This window comes from Schistocerca gregaria, chromosome 1 (genome assembly GCF_023897955.1).
Source record: "Schistocerca gregaria isolate iqSchGreg1 chromosome 1, iqSchGreg1.2, whole genome shotgun sequence".
Classification (NCBI taxonomy): domain Eukaryota; kingdom Metazoa; phylum Arthropoda; class Insecta; order Orthoptera; family Acrididae; genus Schistocerca; species Schistocerca gregaria.
This window is the reverse complement of record NC_064920.1, coordinates 1,159,990,258-1,160,012,670: the sequence shown is the minus strand read 5'-3', so window position 1 is coordinate 1,160,012,670 and position 22,413 is coordinate 1,159,990,258. Positions and strand designations below refer to the sequence as shown.

The window sequence follows — 22,413 nt, the reverse complement described above, 5'->3', positions numbered from 1 at the left end:
AGTGTCCTGCCAATGAATCGCAGTATTTGGTTTTGCTCTACCCACAATATTATCTATGTGATCGTTCCAGTTTAGGTTATTTGTAATTGTGATCCCTAAGTATTTAGTTGAATTTACAGCCCTCAGATTTGTGTGACTTATCGCGTAATCGAAATTTAGCTGTTTCTTTTAGTACTCATGAGAATAACTTCACACTTTTCTTTATTCAGGGTCAATTGCCACTTTTCGCACCATACAGATATCTTATCTAAATCATTTTGCAAGTCGTTTTGATCATTTGATGACTTTGCAAAATGGTAAAGGACAGCATCATCTGCAAACAATCTAAGGTGGCTACTCAGATTCTCTCCTATGTCGTTAATATAGATCAGGAACAAGAGAGGGCGTTTAACACTTCCTTGGGGATTGCTAGATATTACTTCTGTTTTACTCGATGACTTTCCATTTATTACTACGAACTGTGACCTTTCTGACAGGAAATCATGAATCCAGTCGCACAACTGAGGCAGTACACCGTAGGCACGCAGTTTGATTAGAAGACAATTGTGAGGAACGGTGTCGAAAGCCTTCTGGAAATCTAAAAATATGGAATCAATTTGACATCCCCTGTCGATAGCACTTGTTACTTCATGAGTATAAAGAGCTAGTTGTGTTTCACAAGAACGATGTTTTCTGAATCCATGCTGACTATATTTCAATAAATTGTTTTCTTCGAGGTACTTCATAATGTTCGAATATAATATACATTCTAAAACCCTACTGCACATTGATGTTAGTGAAATAGGCCTGTAATTCAGCAGATTACTCCTACTTCCCTTTTTAGGTATCGGTGTGACTTGAGCAATTTTCCAGTCTTTAGGTATGTATCTTTCAGTGAGCGAGTGGTTGTATATAACTGCTAAATATGGTGCTATTTTATCAGCATACTCTGAGAGGAACCTGACTGGTATACAGTTTGGACCAGAGGCCTTGCCTTTATTAAGTGATTTAAGCTGCTTTGTTACACCAAGGATATCTACTTCTATGTTTCTCATCTTGGCAGTTCTTCTTGATTGGAATTCAGGAATATTTACTTCGTCGTCTTTGGTGAAGGAGTTTCGGAAAACAGTGTTTAATAACTCTGCTTTAGTGGCACTGTCATCAGTGACTTCACCATTGTTATCGTGCAGTGAAGGTATTGATTGTGTCTTGCCACTGGTGTGCTTTATGTATGACCAGAATCTCTCTGGGTTTTCTGCCAGATTTCCTGGCAGAATTTTGTTGTGGAAATTATTAAAAGCATCTCGCATTAAAGTATGTGCCATATATCGAACTTCTGTAAAACTTTGCCAATCTTGGGGATTTTGGGTTCTTTTAAATTTGGCATGCTTTTTGTGTTGCTTCTGCAACAACGATCTGACCCGTGTTGTGTACCATGGGGGATCAGTACCATCACTTATTAGTTTATGTGGTATATATCTCTCAATTGCTGTTGATACTATCTCTCTGAAAACATTCCACAACTTTTCTACACTTACATGATCAGATCGGAAGGAGTAAAGGCTGTCTCTTAAAAAGGCGTTAAGAGCATTTTTATCAGCTATTTTAAATAGATATACTTTGCGTTTCTTTTTGATGGTTGTAGGTGTTACGGTATTCAGCCTAGCAGCAACTGCCTTGTGGTCGCTGATCCCTGTATTCGTCACAACACTCACTATTTGTCCAGGATTATTTGTTGCTAAAAGGTCAAGTAAGTTTTCGCAATCATTTACGCTTCGAGTGGGCTCATGAACTAATTGTTCAAAATAATTTTCTGAGAAAGCATTCAGTACAATTTCGCATGATGTTTTATGCCTGCCGCTGGCTTTAAATGTGTAATTTTTCCAGCTATCGAGGGTAGATTGAAAACACCACCGACTATAATTGTATGAGCGGGGTAATTATTTGAAATGAGACTCAAGTTTTCTTTGAACTGTTCAGCAACTATGTCTTCTGAGTCGGGGGGTCGGTAAAACGATCCAATTAATAGTTTAGTCCGATTGTCAGGTATAACCTCTACCCATACTATTTCACATGAACTATCTACTTCAATTTCGCTACAAGGCAAACTACCTCTGAAAGCAATAAATACTCCACCACCAACTATATTTAATCTATCCTTTCTGAACACTGTTAGATTGTTTGAAAAAATTTTGGCTGAACTTATTTTCGGCTTTAGCCAGCTCTCTGTACCTGCAACTATTTGAGCTTCAGTTCTTTCTATTAGGGCTTGGAGCTCTGGTTCTTTCCCAACACAGCTATGACAATTTACAACTACAATACCAATCATTTCTGCAACTACCTTACTGTGTTTTACCTGCCCACTTTCTGACGGACAACCCTTCTGTGGTTCTCTGAGACCCTCTAACCTAAAAGACCACCCAGTCCCTTCCCCACAGCCCCCACTACCCATGTAGCTGCCTCCTGTGTGTAGTGGACTCCTGACCTATTAAGCGGAACTCGGAAACCCACCACCCGATGGCACAAGTCAAGGAATCTGCAGCCTGCAGTCACAGAACCGCCTACGCCTCTGATTCAGACCCTCCACTTGGCTCTGCACCAAAGGATCACAGTTGGTCTTAATCTCGGAAGCAAGACTGGCAGTCTTGACCATTCCCACCAGCTGCCCGAAACCAGACAGAATCTGCTCCGATCCAATGCGACACATGTCATTGGTACCGACATGATCTGCAGTTTGCTGCACCCTGTACTCTTCATGGCATCCGGAAGCACCCTTTCCACATCCGGAATGACTCCCCCCGGAATGCACACAGAGTACACACTGGTTTCCTTCCCCTCTTTGGCAGCCATGTTCCTAAGGGGCCCCCTTATGTGCCTAACATTGGAGCTCCCAACTACCAGCAAACCCATACTCTGTGAATGCCCAGACCTTGCGGGCCAAGAAGCTTCCTCTGGAACGGGACGGACTACTGCATCCAGCTCAGAGACTTCGTCAGCTACAGATAACGCCCAAACCTGTTCGTCAAACGAACCGGGGAGGCCCTACGATCGGCCCCATGGAAAGTTTTTCGCTGCCTGCCAGACTTTGGAATGATCTCCCACTCGACCACGGGTGAGTGGTCAACCTCAGTGCAGGCAGTACCTGGGGAGGTCACAGTAGTGGACCGATCGGAGGACACGTGGGATGTGCTCGACATCCCTCGCATCCCCACGTCAGATCCCCAACAGTGATGCCCCTTGGCAGCAGCCTCAAGCTGTGTGACAGAAGCCAATGCAGCCTGAATCTGTGAGTGAAGGGTCGCCAGCTCAGCTCGCATCTGTACACAACAATCGCAGTTCCTATCCATTATTGCACTCCTCCTGTTCGAAGCTCGTAAAAATATGCAACAAACAAACAGTGTACTCGCCTTATTAGTAGCAGGAACTAGCGGTGCGCTCTCTCTGACGGTCTATGACACTGAGCTGTTCTAGCCAAACAAACAAAAGTCTGTACGATACAAGAGTCGATACAATGGTCGATAGCAATGGCGGTACTGTACACGATATTGTTATTTAAATAAAAGGTTGTGCCTAGGAAGCAGTTGAACACGCAATAAATTACAAAAATAAAGTAGTAACTACACAGATAACTGAAAATAAGTCGCTCCTGTTTGAAGAAGTGAAGTGTCTCTACATCTAATGGCAAAAATATGTTAGCGAATCTTGTGCCCATTTAGTTTCAGGATAAATATCATTCTTAGTTATAACATTGTTACTGAAGTAGCATCCTCTGTTTTTGCAAACTAGACAGTATAATTCAATAGAGATTTTGTTGTATTTAAAAGTTCACATTCCGAAGAATCTTTCTCCACTATTCAGTTAACCAGGATTGTAAATTTCTAATTGTAACTTGTAAAACTTCAGCAAACAACAATAGATACATGTAGTTCTAATTATTATACTTTAAAGCATTCCTTTACTCATTAAGACCTAGAAGTTTGATGTAGATGTAAGTTTTAAGATCCCAAAATATATGGTGAATTCCAAAAATTTGTACTGAAAATTAAAATGAAGTATACTTTGACCGACCTTATTCAGCTCTAATTCATGAAAATGTATTTATTTCAGTGAGTGAATTTACTACTGCTATGAAGGTCCCAGATCAAATGTTTAAGCAGAAATATGGTTTTGATAAACCAAAACCAGATGATCCAGTTGTTTTCATCTGTACTACTGGAGCAAGAAGTTACATAGCTCTGAGAAATGCTCTTCGAATGGGCTACAAAAAGTAAGAAAACTCAGTTATTTATAAAAGAGATTTAGTTACATTTTATCAGTGAGAGATGAAAATAGAGTTTCCATGTATAAATTACCAAAGCTGATAGTACCTCAGCAAAGCTAACACAGATATTGATTTTGAGCTTTCAGAAATTTTACTGGTTGTTTCGTCATGATTAGTCCTCATATTTAAACACTGTGTATCCAGTAATCTTTACAGTGAACCACAGCGGTGCGTAGGAAGTCAATATGAACAATTTTGTACAGGAGGCACATGGTCTGTCAAGTGTGGAAAGTACCTCAACTGGTCTACAAGAATCACCGAAGCTACAGCACATGTGCAGCACATTAGATTTTCAATATTCCCTAGGTCTCTGTACGCAAACTACTAGTCCTAAGAGAAAAAATTGAATAGAACCATTTTTGTGTAGCAAATTTAAGATAGTTTAATTTCATAATGGGATATGTTTGTCCGCACCACACACACACACACACACACACACACACACACACACACACACACACAAACAGGGAGGGGGGGTCAGGATTTTTAGTAAATTGTTCAAGGCACTCACTCCTGCCACTGTAGAAAAATTTGCAGGTACCCAAATTTCTCATATTGGACCTTTTTTGATGTTCATTGACTGGGCTTATTACACCACTGGTTTAGTCACAAATTGTAAAATTGACATTTGTGTAAATTCCGACCTTGAAAGTAATGCTCTTGTAAGGATTAAATTTTAATCAGATTGGCAGTAATTAGTTTTTGCATAATATTTGCAAAAGTTATTTTTCTTTCATCATCCTCATGGGTGTGTTTAAATTAGTAATGTGAACGAAATAGCTGACTCAACTGGTGGTGTAATAGCCTCATTTATGAAGACCAAAACAGGTAGATTATGAGAACTAATTCATGTAGTCGCAAATTTTTGTTCAGATGTAGGACGGAGTGCCATGGACAATATCCAAAAATCCTGACAGATGGGAATGGAAGGGGTGTGCATTTGTGTTGGGTCAGTGTGTGTGTGTGTGTGTGGGGGGGGGGGGGGGGGATGTTTGTACGTTTTTCTTGTGTCACTCAAATACCATGACCTCAAGTAAAAATGTGTCCTAGTACAAAATTAACCTACAGCAAGTGTCCTGCTAAATCTTTTTTTCTAGGACTAATAGTGCATAGAGAGCAAGAGAATATGAAAATCTCGTGGGGCACGCAAATAATTTAGTGTTTTTTGTTGGTCAGTTTGAGGTACATTACTTTCCCTACTTGATAGACCACAAGTGTCCTGTATAAAACTGTTCATCTCGACTTCCTCTACGCCACTGTTGTACTTTGTAAAAAGTTATTATTGTTTACTTCCCATCCAAACATTTCCATAACATGTTCTTATCTTGTATCATTTTTGCTTGTGATGTGTGTACTCAACAGTCATAAGTCATTTTCTCACTACTTACATTCTACTCTCTGCCTCACCATGTCAACCTGAATTTGACCAGACTATTTTGAATTAAGCCTTCTTTTATCTTTGAACTTGACATTAATCTTTATTGTGATATGAACATGGATTTTGTTTCCCCTATCACAGCAGACCAAGTAAGTCATAAAACATAGAATCATGTTTCTACCCCTTACATCCATTAATCCTTCAATTGAGGAATAGAACCAAGGACATAATATGTTGCGTTTAAGCATGCAAGAAAAATATCAACACCAAGTTCAGATACTCAACACACCAATCTGCAGTTTAACATAAATACATTTTCTATAAAAGCAACCCAGTTTTACGGGTACTTTCTAACTCTTTGCATAAAAGATGATGTGGAGGCTGTGTATTCACTTTACAATATAAGCACCAACTATTTGGCACGGACTTCGATGCGAGATGCTTTTAATAGGTTCCACAACGAAAGATTGTCTCGAAATTTGGTAGAAATTCTGGTCGTATGCAAAGTACACAAGCGGCAACACGCAGTCAATACCTTCGCTGCGCAGTGCCGATGATTCTGTTACCGACGACTGTGCCGCTAAAGCGGAGTTATTGAACGCAATTTTCCGAAATTCCTTCACCAAGGAAGACGAATGGAATATTCCAGAATTTGAAAAACGAACAACTGCTAGCATGAGTTTCTTAGAAGTAGATACCTTAGGGGTTGCGAAGCAACTCAAATTGCTTGATACGGGCAAGTCTTCAGGTTCAGATTGTATACCGATTATGTTCCTTTCAGATTACGCTGATACAATAGCTCCCTACTTAGCACTCATATGCAACCGCCCGCTCACCGATAGATCTGTACCTACAGATTGGAAAATTGCGCAGGTCGCACCAGTGTTTAAGAAGGGTAGTAGGAGTAATCCATCTAACTACAGACCTATATCATTGACGTCGGTTTGCAGTAGGGTTTTGGAGCATATACTTTATTCAAACATTACGAATCACCTCGAAGGAAACGATCTATTGATCCGTAATCAGCATGGTTTCAGAAAACATCGCTCTTGTGCAATGCAGCTAGCTCTTTATTCGCATGAAGTAATGGCTGCTATCAACAGGGGATCTCAAGTTGATTCCGTATTTCTATATTTCTGGAAAGCTTTTGACACCGTTCCTCACAAGCGACTTCTAAGCAAGCTGCGGGCCTATAGGGTATCGTCTCAGTTGTGCGACTGGATTCGTGATTTCCTGTCGGGAAGGTCACAGTTCGTAGATAGACGGCAAATCATCGAGTAAAACTGAAGTGATATCAGGGAAGCGTCCTGGGACCTCTGCTGTTCCTGATCTATATAAATGATCTGGGTGACAATCTGAGCAGTTCGCTTAGGTTGTTCGCAGATGATGCTGTAATTTACCGTCTAGTAAGGTCATCCGAAGACCAGTATCAGTTGCAAAGCGATTTAGAAAAGATTGCTGTATGGTGTGGCAGGTGGCAGTTGACACCAAATAACGAAAAGTGTGAGGTGATCCACATGAGTTCCAAAAGAAATCCGTTGGAATTCGATTACTCGATAAATAGTACAATTCTCAAGGCTGTCAATTCAACTAAGTACCTGGGTGTTAAAATTACGAAGAACTTCAGTTGGAAAAACCACATAGATAATATTGTGGGGAAGGCGAGCCAAAGGTTGCGTTTCATTGGCAGGACACTTAGAAGATGCAACAAGTCCACTAAAGAGGCAGCTTACACTATACTTGTTGGTCCTCTGTTAGAATATTGCTGCGCGGTGTGGGATCCTTAGCAGGTGGGATTGACAGAGGACATCGAAAGGGTGCAAAAAATGGCAGCTCTTTTGTATTATCACGTAATAGGGGACAGAGTGTGGCAGATATGATACGGGAATTGGGATGGAAGTCATTACAGCAAAGACGTTTTTCGTTGCGGCGAGATCTTTTTACGAAATTTCAGTCACCAACTTTCTCTTCCGAATGCGAAAATATTTTGTTGAGCCCAACCTACATAGGTAGGAATGATCATCAAAATAAAATAAGATAAATCAGAGCTCGAACAGAAAGGTTTAGGTGTTCGTTTTTCCCGCGCGCTGTTAGGGAGTGGAATGGTAGAGAGATAGTATGATTGTGGTTTGATGAACCCTCTGCCAAGCACTTAAATGTGAATTGCAGAGTAGTCATGTAGATGTATCACCTTGGGATTAGATTAGATTAATTATTCATTCCATAGACCCACAAAAGAGGGAATCCTCTGGATGTGGAACATGTCAGATAAACACTTTACAAAGATGTAAATGGTCTACTGGACTTGTTGAGACATTCATGGATGGAAAAGGAGGAGTTGGCCACCAAAAATTCTTTTGAATTATGTTTAAATTGTGCCTTGTCTGAAACTAAACTCTTAATGGTTGCTGGTAACTTATTGAAAATATGTATTGCTGAATACTGGACTCCTTTCTAGGCAAGAGTAAATGATTTTAAATCTTTATGTATATTGTTCTTATTCCTAGTATTGATACTGTGTACTAAGCAGTTGGAAAAAGAGACGTATTATTTACAACAAACTTCATTAAGGAAAAAATATACTGAGAAGCTATGGTTAGTATGCCCAATTCTTTGAATAGGTTTTGACATGATGTTCTTGGATTTACACTACACATTACTCTCATTATACGCTTCTGTACTCTTTTTTTCTCTGTTTGTGGAGTTACCCCAAAGTATGATACCATATGACATAATGGAGTGAAAATAAGCAAAATATGACTTTTTTTATATTTATATCTCCTACATCTGACATCATTTGCATTGCAAACACAGACTTGTTTAGGCACTTTAGCAGTTTGTTAGTATGTCGCTCCCAACTGAATTTATCAAGTTTTAATCCCAAGAATTTTACACTCTCAACTTCTCCTATTTCCATGTCATCACATTTTATACACACACTAGAAGGAAATCTCTTGGAATCATAACATGTAAGCTTTCACGGACGGCGTCTTCATTAATTAAAACTTCTGGGCCAAATTGCCGTGGTCCATATATAAAACTACTTCTCCTCCCTGACATTTTGTTGCCTACTGCGGGCAACATCATCTGAGGTGAGTCGGCGACTGGCGGTCGACTTTGTACAAATGAAGTGACAATCTTCTGAAATTTTCCCGGCGTATTTGTTCTTCTAATAATTTCCGGGTATGCAGCCGGATCCCGTCGACATTCTGCCACGATATTTCGGCCCAGAGACGTCCGGCCATCATCAGGTGAGTACACAACTACTGAAGAGCCCAGGTGCAGTCGCGGTATTTATACCGATTCTCGCGCACGTGTTGACATCGGACGATGAAAACCTTCACGCAGCATTAGAACACTTGGAGAAGGTTTTTAAAGAGAATAGCTACACTTCACGCCAAATAAGAAAGGCCATGCGCAACTGTCATAACAAGAAGCAGCGCACTGAGAATGCTGATGACGACTTTAAATCAACTGCGTTTCTTCCATACGCCGGGAATGTGTCGTCGAAAATAGGCCGATTACTGAAGAAGAATAAAATCAAGGTTATCTTCCGTCCACCAGCAAAGAACCGGGCCCTGGTTGGATCCGTTAAAGACGATTTACAACTGAAGAAAGCAGGCGTCTACAAAATTCCCTGTGAATGTGGCTCTGCATATATTGGCCAGACGACAAGAACTGTCCATGAACGATGTACAGAACATGAAAGATACACCCGTCTGCGGCAACCGTCAAAATCGGCAGTAGCAGAGCACTGTATTTCATTGGGACATTCAATGGAATACAATGGAACAAAAATTTTAGCTCCGGTTTCCGGATTTTGGGATTCCTTAATCAAGGAATCAGTGGAAATACGTCTTGCTGATAATATTATAAATCGTTGCAACGGATTTCAACTGGATAAAACTTGGAATCCTGTTATTAAAATTATACATTCACAGCGGAATAGACAGCGTCATTCGATACTCAATGACTAGATGATCTTTTACTTTCACCACCGAGGGCAGCACGTACAACTCGGCTATGCCGCGCATGTCAACACGTGCGCGAGAATCTGTATAAATACCGCGACTGCATCTGGGCTCTTCAGTAGTTGTGTACTCACCTGATGATGGCCGGACGTCTCTGGGCCGAAATATCGTGGCAGAATGTCGACGGGATCCGGCTGCATACCCGGAAATTATTAGAAGAAGTGACAATCGATTACCTGTAATCGAGAGAGATGGCACTAGCCAGAGATAGTTTTAAAGTCGAAAGCATGTGATGAGTGGTGGCGCCATCTAAGAGCTCTATATAAGCGGGACCTCCAGAGCCTAGCAGCCAGTGCCGACTCACCTCAGAAGATGTTGTCCGCAGTAGTCAACGAAATATCAGGAAGGAAAAGAAGTTTTTTATATGGACCACGGCAATTCAGCCCCGAAGTTTTAATTAATGAATGAAATCTCTTGGAAGTTCTGAACTGCATACAGTGGATCTTTTCAAAGTTTAATGACAGTGAATTGGCTATGGACCACTTATTAATGCCATTAAAAATTTCATTAGCTGCCCTTTCTAAATTTATATTTGATTTACTATTTATTGCAATGTTTGTATCATCTGCAAATAAGACAAACTTGGCATCTGGTAATGTAACAGATGACAGGTCATTAATAAACACAAGAAAAAGTAGTGGACCTAGTATGGAACCTTGGGGAACATCACATGTGATTTCTTCCTAGTCAGATGACATCTGATTGCCTACTGCTGAAGTGTTATGTAATGACACCCTTTGTTTTCTATTAGTAAGATATGACTGAAACCACTTTGCAGCACTACCAGCGATGCCATAATATTTTAATTTACTTAAAAGAATGCTCTGATTCACAGTCAAAAGCCTTTGCCAGGTCACAGAATATGCCAGTTGCCTCTAATCTGTTGTCTGATGAATTAAGGAGATTTTCAGTGTAAGTGTAAATAGCCTTCTCAATATTGGAACTCTTTAAGAAACCCAAACTGTGACTTTGACAGTACGTAAGGTGCTTAAGTAGACGCTTCAACATAACCTTTTGAAGAGTTTTGAAAAAGCTGGCAAAAGTGAAATCAGTTGGTAATTTGACAGCATTTCTTTGTCCCCTTTGTGTGGAGAGGTATAACTTCAGCATATTTAAGCCAGTCTGGGAATGTTCCTGTGATAAGTGATTGATTACACAAATAACTTGAGATATAATTAAGCTCACATGAACACTCTTTTATTAACTTTGTTGATATGTTATCATAACCACTAGAATGCTTTGATTTCAAGAGCTTTATAATGGATTCTATTTCTTTAGATGAAGTAAGTGTCAATTCCATTTTACTGAGATTGCTTGTGTGCTTTGATCTCAGATATTCCATTGCATTCCAGAATGAGATTTTCACTCTGCAGCGGAGTGTGCACTGATATGAAACTTCCTGGCAGATTAAAACTGTGTGCCCGACCGAGACTCGAACTCGGGACCTTTGCCTTTCGCGGGCAAGTGCTCTACCATCTGAGCTACCGAAGCATGACTCACGCCCGGTACTCACAGCTTTACTTCTGCCAGTACCTCGTCTCCTACCTTCCAAACTTTACAGAAGCTCTTCTGCGAAACTTGCAGAACTAGCACTCCTGAAAGAAAGGATATTGCGGAGACATGGCTTAGCCACAGCCTGGGGGAGTGCTAGTTCTGCAAGTTTTGCAGAAGAGCTTCTGTAAAATTTGGAAGGTAGGAGACGAGGTACTGGCAGAAGTAAAGCTGTGAGTACCGGGCATGAGTCGTGCTTCCATTGCATTATTTACTGAACCTGACAACTCCATGCTATCAGTAACAGAGACAAAATACTTGTTTATATGGTTTCATTTATTTTTAGAGCTATTTGTTCCTCCTCATTTCTGGTCTACCTGTCTCTAAGTTAACTGTCTCTAACGTAACTATATCCCAGATAGCCCACGTACTACTGGTTTTGTAATGTGGCTCAGTTGCCTAGAATTGTCTATAAAGATATTATCAATGGCAGTCTTAGCACACTTGTATAGCCTAGTCGGGAAATTTAGAGTAGAAATTAAATTGAATACAATGTAACTGATTTCAGTAACTGTTTACTGACAGTGTTTTTCAGGACATCTATATCAAAATCACCAGCAACCACTAGTTCTTTGTTTCTTAATTTTAGATGACATATTAAATCTTCAAGACCATTTATAAACAGGTTGTGGATTGCAATTAACAACACAAGATTGACATTTTCATATCCTTTCAACACAAGTTTGTTACAATATTTGTGTTACTATAATACTAATCATGCACCCATAAAGTGGAATGATTGTTCATTTCATTGCTTCACAGTGACTAAATTTATGATTTCTATATAGGTTCTCGTGTAGTTGTGATCATCCTTCAATGAAAACTGAGTATTCCTTTGAGATATATAAGATAATTGAAAGTGTTATTGAATATTAAAAATGTAAAGAACAAGTGCCTTATTGTTTTGACTGGTGTCATTCACCTGGGAAACTGCTGAACAGGATAAGGAGTAAAATAAGAAGATTCTGACAACCTACAAGATTGAAAAATCTGAGTGCTACGGAGTGACTGAGGAGACAGAAAAAAAAATCTGAAGTAACAGAAGGAAACACTAGAAATATAACCATAAAAGAGAGAATGTTTGACAAGAGACGAAATGCAAAATAGAAGCAAAACTATGTGAGAAGCAAACTGCAGATTAATCTGTAGTGAAAAGCAAAAAATGTAATGATTGAGGAGGTGACAATGGAAAAAAATGGCTCAAATGGCTCAGAGCACTATGCAACTTAACTTCTGAGGTCATCAGTCGCCTAGAACTTAGAACTAATTAAACGTAACTAAGTTAAGGACATCACACAAATCCATGCCCGAGGCAGGATTTGAACCTGCGACCGTAGCGGTCGCTCGGTTCCAGACTGTAGCGCCTAGAACCGCACGGCTACTCCGGCCGGCTGACAAGGGAACAGCAGGTGAGAAGATGTGGTTAGAAATGTGAGACAGTGACATGAGAAACTCCATAAACATAGGTAACAATGTCCATAGGAGAACAGCAATCTTGTGCTACAATTTGATTAAAATAAGTGTCGATCTCCGTGATAGGACCGGTTTTTCAAATACGCACTAGAGAGCACTGCCTAACAAATAGATTATGACATTTATACATTTTAATGGGTGTATCTTTTAATGTATTTATTCCTAAATTATATTTTCACATAATATATGCATGTACATATAATTACAGATATAATTACTTCTCTCTAGTTCATTTGTTTACTGGTAAAATATTGATAAGAACAATGTATGTGTCATTTATATCAGTGTCATTAGGTGACAGTCCTTCCTCACTCATTCTGTAATTTCAGCTGTTTTTAACAAAAAAGTCTATTTGTCTGATGATGTGTAATGGTTGAACTACTTATATATTCGTACCTGGCCTAGTTTAGTTTAGTTATGTCATGTTCCATAGATTATTTTATCGATACGATGTGGAACAAGTCAGATCAAGATATATATATATATATATATATATATATATATATATATATATATATATATATATATATATATAAAAAACAGAAAGAAACTTCCACATGGGAAAAATATATTAAAACAAAGATTCCAAGACTTACCAAGCGGGAAAGCGCCGGCAGACAGGCACATGAACAAAACACACAAACACACACACAGAATTACGAGCTTTCGCAACTGGCAGTTGCTTCGTCAGGAAAGAGGGAAGGAGAGGGAAAAATGAAAGGATGTGGGTTTTACGGGAGAGGGTAAGGAGTCATTCCAATCCCGGGAGCGGAAAGACTTCCCTTAGGGGAAAAAATATAGGTACATACTCGCGCGCAAACACACACACACACACACACACACACACACACACACACATATCCATCCGCACATACACAGACACAAGCAGACATATTTAAAGGCCTTTAAATTTTCGGTTGTGTTTTGTATTTCTATCGGCTGTACTGAGCTGAGGTAAGTACTGGCCAGCCCCTCTATCTCTTTGTTATTAATTGTTTCACATCTATATATATATATATATATATATATATATATATATATATATGTGTGTGTGTGAATAATGCTAATATTAATATTACTGAAATTTGCTTTTTTTTTACCGGTCTGAAACAGAAACTCTTCCATGGAATAGGAGTTGTCCAAAAGAAATGATTTTAAGCTACATTTAAAACTTGATCTGGTACCTGCCAGATACTTGACGTAGATGGACAAATGATCAAAGATTTTTGTTGGTGAATAATGTACTCCTTTTTGAGCAACTGACAGCTTCAATAACATATAGGAAAGGTCATTTTTCCCGCTAGTGTTGTACGTATGAACATCACTGTTCTTTGTGAATTGAGATGAATTATTTATAACGAATTTCACTAGCGAATATATGTATTCTGATGGTGCAGTTAAAATACCTAATTCCATGAATAGGTGCCTACATGACGTCCTTGGGTGAACAGCACTAATTATTCTCACTGCTCTCTTTTGTGCAATCATTACTTTATGCCTAAGTGGAGAGTTACCCCAGAAAACTATTCCATAAGATATTATTGAGTGGAAATGTGCAAATACATTAGGAGGCTGATCTGTTTATTACCAAGACTAGCGATTATACGAAGAGCGAAAGAAGCTGAACTTAGTTGTTTGAGAAGCTCAGTAATATGCTTTTTCCAGTTCAAGTTGTCATCAATGTGAACACCCAAAAAATTGGAGAAATCTACCCTGTTAACTGAACCCTGTACATATGCTACACCAATTGTTGGTCCGCAGCTCATGGTCGTGCGGTAGCGTTCTCGCTTCCCACGCCCAGGTTCCCGGGTTCGATTCCCAGGGGGTCAGGGATTTTCTCTGCCTCGTGATGACCGGGTGTTGTGTGATGTCTTTAGGTTAGTTAGGTTTAAGTAGTTCTAAGTTCTAGGTGACTGATGACCATAGATGTTAAGTCCCATAGTGCTCAGAGCCATCAATTGTTGGTATGACTCTATTCGGTGTACAGACTAAATATAGTGAGGTTTTTTTTCTTTCAAAACAAGGGGAGTCCATTTCCTGAGAATCACTTAATAATTCTTTCAAAGACGTCCTAACACTATCTTCAGCTGCTTCTTCTGGAATGGGATTTATTATAACACTCATGTCATCTGCAAAAGGTACTAGTTCTACTTGCTAAACATTAAGTGAGAGGTCATTCACATGAATAAAGAGCAGCAGAGGACCCAAAATTGAACCCTGTGGGACTCCCTTTGTGATAACTCCCCATTCACTAGAATTTACCACCCTCCTAACATTATTTGTGGTATTCAGCACAACTTTTTGCTTTCTGTTTGTTAAGTATGATTCAAACCAGCTGTGCGTGTAGCCGTCAATTCCATAAAACCGGAGTTTTCCTAAGAGTGTGACATGACCCATACAGTCAAATGCCTTGGAAAGTTCACAAAAAATACCAGCTGGTGATAATTTGTTATTTAGGGCTTGTACTATTTGATTGGTAAATGTGTAGATAGCATTCTCAGTTGAGTAACCGTTCTGGAATCCGAACTGTGGCATGCTGAGTAAATTATTTTCACTTAAATGTGAGACTACTCTTGAATACATAACTTTTTTGAATATTTTAGAAAATGAAGTCAGCAATGAGATTGGTCTATAATTACTTAAGTCACTCTTGTCCCCTTTCTTATGAAGATGTTTGACAATTGTGTATTTCAATCTGTCTGGAAAAAATCTCTGTGCCAGTGAAGCATTACATATATTGCTAAGGACTCCACTTATTAAATTAGAACAACACTTCAAAATTATGTTAGAGATTCCATCAACACCACATGAGCTCTTGTTTTTTCAGTATATTTATAATTCCCTTAATTTCAGTGGGGGATGTTGATGCTATTTATAAAGTCCTGGGGAATGACATTTTCAATATACTTTTTTGCTTCTTCAACTGAACCCTTTTACCCTATTTTTGCTGCTACATTCAGAAAGTGATTGTTAAAAATACTTGCAGCTTGTGAATTATCACTCACATCATCATCGTTTAGCTTAATTGTTATTGCTATGATGTGGTGTGCACTGTCAGGTTGCCCTGTCTCCCTTTTGACAATATTCCATGTAGTTTTAAACTTATTATCTGCATTATTAATTTCTGTCAGAACACATAAGCTTCTCGACTTCTTAATGACTTTCCTTAAAATATTACAGCATCTTTTGTAGTAAGCAAATAATGTTGGATCCTGACTTATTCTGGCCTGTCCGTATATTTCCCTCTTCCTCTTACACAATATCTTAATTCCTTTAGTAATCCATGGCTTACTTGACTTTGTAATGGCTTTTTTAGACAACGTTTCAGGAATGTAACTCTGAAATACTGAGGCAAATTTACGATGGAATAAATTCAATTTGGCATGAGCATCATTTTCTGTGTATACTTCATCCCATTCTACCTCTTCTAGGCTGCTCTTAAAACTCTGTACCCTGTTCACATCAATAAGCCTCCCTGCCTTGTATGAACCTGCCTGAAGCCTGTAAAGTGCTATATGTATTATTTCCATTAACTGTGTTTCATGATCAGATAGCCTATTAACAACTGGGTACGCACTAATTGTTTCTGCCTGAGCACTGTTCATGAAAATGTTATCAGTAAGTGACCTACTATCCTGCTGCACATGAGTTGGAAAATTTACAACAGAAACTAGATTGAAACAACCAAACAAAGATTGTAGCTCATTTTTCCTATTTGTATCTTCTAAGAAGTCTACATTAAAATCACCACAAACCACTAACTGTTTCTTTTTGTCTGACAGATAGCTCAATAATGCCTCTAGATTTGTCATGAATAGTTGAAAGTTACCTTGAGGAAATTTGTAGATTGTTACAGTTACTATAGATGTAAATTGCAGTAGCAACTCAGAAGCACATGCTTCAAGGACCTGATCTACACAAAAACTATTTGTTTCAATATTTTTGACTTTGTGTCCAGTTTTTATATTAGTAGCAACTTCTCCTTTTTCTGTGTTGACTCTACATGAGTAAGATGCTAATCAGTAATCCCTTAATTTTAGCTTCTCCATCCCTGTGGTTTCATGGTGTTCAGAGAGAGACAAAACATCTATACCTTCAGAATTTACCCCATTTTCTAGGCATACGAGAAGCTCATCCATCTTATTTTTCAATCCTCTAATTTTCTGATGAAGCATACAAATTTTATTTTCTTGGATACTGCTACAGACATTATGTCGCAGTTCTGTTTTAATCTCTTTCAGTACTCTCTGTCTGCAGCCTGACTCTAACCTAAAAAAATGTGTACCTCTGACTCCAGTAATCACAGGGATTTTGGCTTGTGTGTATGTGGCCCCCCTTACATTTTCTGCAAGAAGATCAACTAAGCTATCCTTCCCCCTCCTAATCAGGTACAGGTCATGAGTAGTGTAACCCCAGCTCCCATTTGCATCAACAGGCACAGCACAGATGTGATATTTAGTTTCTGCCAACTGTAACACCCCTGTGTCAACCCTCTTAACAGAGGGGGGGCTCTCTGTTAACAGGGTTGACAGCCTTATTAACCCAGGGCCAGTCATGATGCTGCAAAACATCCACAAGCCCCACATGAGTGTGAGCTGTTGCTGCTCCTATTACATCCAGGTCACACCTAATACGATTTTCCCAATTGCTAGCCAGACTCTTTCCTGTTCCTCCTCCTACAAGAACATGGTCCTCACCATCAAAATCTTTGCACAAGGCCCCTCCCTTTTCTGTAACCTGGCTAAGCTTAGAACTAGGTTGCACAATGCTTGTGAAGTGATACTTGACTCCTAGCCTATCCTGTAGCAACTGACCTACACCTCTCCCATGACTACTACCTAACAGCAGGACTTTTCTTTCTGCTTGACGTTACTCCCGACCTAGCATTACAATTGTTACTATGAGTCCGCTGCACCCTACTTTGCTCAAAAACTGTTTGAGGCTCTTCTAATTCAGGTAACAAATCAAAATGATTGCTCACTAGAATCTGAAGAGTGATTTCTGGGGTTTTCACCTTCTGACTACAATTTATTACCTGTTCCCAGCTCCCATTCTCTCTTTCCCCCTTCAACCTGTCTAATTCGAAGTACACCATTTCTAGTTCAGCCTGAAGGGCACAAATCTGTTTTCCCTGTTCTATGATTTTCTTGTCACGGCTACATAAACTACAACTCCATTGGTAAGCCTCATTTGGCACTATAACAGCTTCCCCACTATAATCACCCCAGTGAAACACCAACGCACAATCCTGACATTTCACTCCCGTACTCACTAATCTACGACAGCATCCACATTTATCACACATGTTGGCAGATTAAACAATATAAATTACACTACAAACAACACAAATACAAACTATACAAATTACATTACAAACAATTCTGCTACACCAATTAATAATTAGTAGATAGTAAATTAGTTTCCAGTGAGATGAGCAGAGAACTTCTGGACGTTAGGTGAGTGTAGCAGCAGGCGAGAACATAGTTTGAAAATTTCATATAACATCCACATTTCACTTTTTGTGAAACATTTCCATTGGCTGGTGTTGATGTAATCTGTGCTTAGTGTGGGGATTCCACACTGTTTTACGCATGGCTCTACGGTCGTCAGTCACGGTTACAATTGTGTTACCAAGAGATCAGCTGAGGAGCTGCCAACACCAGCTGTAGGGATATTTGTGTATTTTCTTGTAATTTTATGTTTTTTAGTACTCTCTGTACCTCTGCTACTCTTACCCTTGCAGGGCTCACATTCTGAACATGATTTTAACTTAAAGTTGAATCCGGTCATAAGTAATAAATATCATTGTGATCTAGACTGTTGTTTTAACCAAGATATGAGAAAGTGGTAGCTAGAAGACATAGTATGTCTTCATGTCATGTAATAGGAAACAAGCAGAGACTGGAGATCAGGTTCCCATTGGTAAAACATTCAGGTGACCATCTCTTACTTGCTTCATTCTTACAGGACTTGGAGGCAGTTTCCAGACATCAGTTTCCTAAAAAAAAGTAAGAATCATATCTCTAAAACAATAAAAAATTTCCTTTTGAAGATAGATTTCCTAGCACTGTTACATACAAAACATTATGCAGTGTTGTAACGAATCCAGCTGTAGCTTACATTGTAGCGTAATTGGATTGTAATTGTGAAGTTGGTATTTTGGATATCTCTAATAGCATTCTACAGCCTTTTATTTAATTTCTGTGTTGTAAGAAATGTTAACGTTATTTAACAAGTATTGAATCATAATTTTAATAGAAATAATATCATTTTATTTTTAATTAGTATTCACATGAAAATGCAAGTATTCATGACAAATTAATTTTTTGGAAAATTGTGAAACATTATATAGAAAATTGAATACTTTTTTTTATTTCCAGGAATTGAAAAATATCATTGATGTAAAAAAATATATATATTTAATGAAAAGGCCTTACACATATCTCTGTCAAATTTTAATTTATTTCCTTGTGACCATTAATTAAAATGAAAAATAATATATTTTCATTTAAAAAATTATGTTCAGTATTTGTTAATTAATATATCCATTTGTTTGCAAATATTGACTTCAAAAGAAAAGTACCCTACTAGTGACATTCAAACAATGATCCCATGATTATAGTTCTTTGTACTTCACAGTGCTTGGAAATATCAATTTTTTGTAATTTTTTTATTTTATTTATATATGTTTGAGAATTGTGTCATTCTGCTTTAGAAGATTTGTGGCTGGATACTGACCTGAAAAGCCCTTATGTATGAAGAAAATCGGAGAGGGCCATTTGGTAAGGTCCCTTGTGAGTATGGAGTGCCATATAGAAGCAATAAGTTGCTTCATTCCCACATGTGGCGAATTGGTTGATAGGTACATTTTCTGTGCATGATGTGCTGATGTGTGAAATATTAGGAGATGCAGTTTTGATTAAGTGTGTCCCTTGTGAGTTTCAGAGATTCATATATTTTAACCACATTTGTCTTAGAATTTTTGGTGTTTTATAATAATGGTAGCTACAGATGTAGCTCTACAAACTAACTCCCATTCTCAAAAATAAGAAAAGAACTGAGATTAACACATTGGCAACATGAGACCCTACTTCAAGCTCCAGCTGATTATATCACACACAACTGCACTCTATAGGAGTAATGGCAACGAAAAGGTTTCCTTTTTTACAATTCTCTTAACTGCTTTTGCCATCCAGAGGCTAAATCTGAACTCAGACTGCACAGAACATGCTAGGTTATTATATTCAAATTAATGAGCACAAATTTATTTTAGAAATTACTGGGATGTATGAAACAGGATGTTGATTATTAGGTGACAGTGTGTTATGTGTATTAAATGGATTTGATGTGGCTAGTTTGCACTATTCTGGGTAGACTATTAAATTTAAAGTTCTTCTTATAATATATATGTTTTTCTTTCATATGGAATTGACAGTATGCCAACCAATGTAAGCAGGAGAAATTCTCCTGACTGGGGAGAAATCATTACGGCATTCCACAAACCTCGATTTTAGCTTGACTATTTTTTCTTATATATGCCAATGATCTACCATCTGAGAATTTAGTTTCTCATGACATATATAGTGTGTAAATAATGTATGGAATTACAACTGGGTAGTTTCATCAAGAACTGCCAGTATTTTGACAGGTGACCAGCCTGTCATTTTCAACAGCTTTTCCTTGAAGAGGAAAGGGTGGTCACTTGTTGAAATATTGGCAGTTGTCAACAACATCACCCAGCTGCAGTCCCGTATATTATTTGATCTTCCATCTAATATAGAAGGAATAGAATTACAGTTGCACTACTGCAGTGATCAGTACAAAGACACATATAGCTACTGAAGAAGTAATAAATTATGCCCTTAAAAGTAATATTGAGTGGTTTTCTGCAAATGGTCTCACTCTCAATTTAAAAATGTCATAGCGTGTTTAGTTCTGCCCATCAAGGGGATCTACTAGAGTGGTAAGTGTAACACACAGTAAATAAACAATAATTAGGATGGAAGCTCCAAAAATTGCAGGCATCCACATTGATGAGAATTGAAACTGGAAAAACACAACTTGGTTCAGCTAAATTTCCATTTTGAATCAAAGCAAATTTTTGGTAGGCATAAACCAGTAAGTTAAAATATATTTTGTATTTTCATTCAGTAAAGTCATATGGAATGATGATTTGGGGTAACTCATCTTTAAGAAATGAAGTCTACTTTGCTGCTAGAATAATATGTGGTGCTCACCATGGTCTGTTTAAGGCATCAGGCATTTTGACTACTGCTTCACAGTATAAAGATGCTGTAACGTACCAAACGAAAGCGTTGGTATGTTGGTAGAGACAATAACAAACACAAACACACACACAAATTTCAAGCTTTCATAACCCACGGTTGCTTCATCAGGAAATAGGGAAGGAGAGGGAAAGAAGAAAGGACGTGGGTTTTAAGTGAGAAGGTAAGGAGTCATTCTGCTCCTGGGACTGGAATGACTCCTTACCCTCTCCCTTAACCCTATGATGCATTTACAGGACCTCCGAGGCCCTTGTGTGTCTTCATTTTAAACAAAATTCTGTAATTTTTTGTTTGATTTCAAACTGCTTTCCAGTACTCTTTCACTAACACTGTGACATTCCTCCTATCAAGTCCGAATGAGATAGCTTTTTAAGTTTTTTGTGTAATTGAATACGTTTACCCATACACCGTGAATGCATAAGCAGGGCTTCAGAAGCCCTCACACATTTATAAATGTTCTTTAGCCTATATTGTCTTCAACATTTGTTTGGGAGCAGTTATTAATTCAACAACGACTGTAGTGGTATTTCCAGCAACAGGAGTGCTAACAGCAGCAGTAGCTGTATTAGTAATAGTATAAATAAAAAATAATACACATTACTTTCACATATCGGCGATGTCGATGTATTATTCATCTTTTTGCTATCAAATGTTTTATTATTGCATAGTATTGTTATCCTGTGCTGCTCTTGTCACCCTCATTGTTACTGTAGTTTGTTTGTTGCTGCAAGGCCCATATTGTTAAGAGTATGACTCATTTAGTGCTGCACAAGCTGCTGTCCGAGAGACACACCTTTTGCTATGGCTTCGACACGCAAAGCAAGAGAGTCAGTACATGCAGATGAAACTAATTTTGAAAGTTTTGAGGCTCAGTGGTTTGAAGAAGATGGGAAGGAAGTATTTTTGAAGATGCAAGTAGTGAAGAATCAGCCAATGAACCTGCAGATATGAATATTGAGGCAGTTGACAGTCCTTCCGATAATATTACTTCATCAGAGTCTGAAAATGAAGAACCACCACAAAAAGGTATGGAAGGCCACATATACATTAGTCGGAATGGAACGATTTGGAAATTAGATCCACCTGCAACTTTTCGTACGCCTGTCCATAATATCGTAAAGAAGGCACCTGGTCCATCCTGTGGTTTGAAAACCTGTAAACCTAAGGATGCCTGGGACTATTTCATCTCCAAGGAAATACTAGAGGAAATCATCAATTGCACAAATATTGAAGACGGAAGAGTGGCCGCTTTACGTGGTAAAACGTGGAAAAATGTTTATCTTGCTGAAATTGATGGTTTTCTTGGTCTTTTACTGTTTTCTGGTGTTGAGAAGAGTTGGGATGTCCCTATTAGAGAATTATTCTTGGATAAAAAGGAAAATGCTACATATAAGG

The 22,413-nt window shown here is 38.5% G+C and overlaps 1 protein-coding gene across 4 annotated transcripts in view; it reads left to right on the top strand.

The window, feature by feature from the left end:
- LOC126284120 (uncharacterized) overlaps positions 1-22,413 on the top strand; it is a 424,622-nt gene that overhangs the window by 294,588 nt on the left and 107,621 nt on the right. For all 4 annotated transcript variants that reach the window (XM_049982826.1, XM_049982815.1, XM_049982834.1 and 1 more), the window contains one exon: positions 4,087-4,246. In XM_049982826.1, coding sequence (XP_049838783.1) covers positions 4,087-4,246 — 160 coding nt within the window. The remainder of the gene's footprint in view (positions 1-4,086; positions 4,247-22,413) is intronic.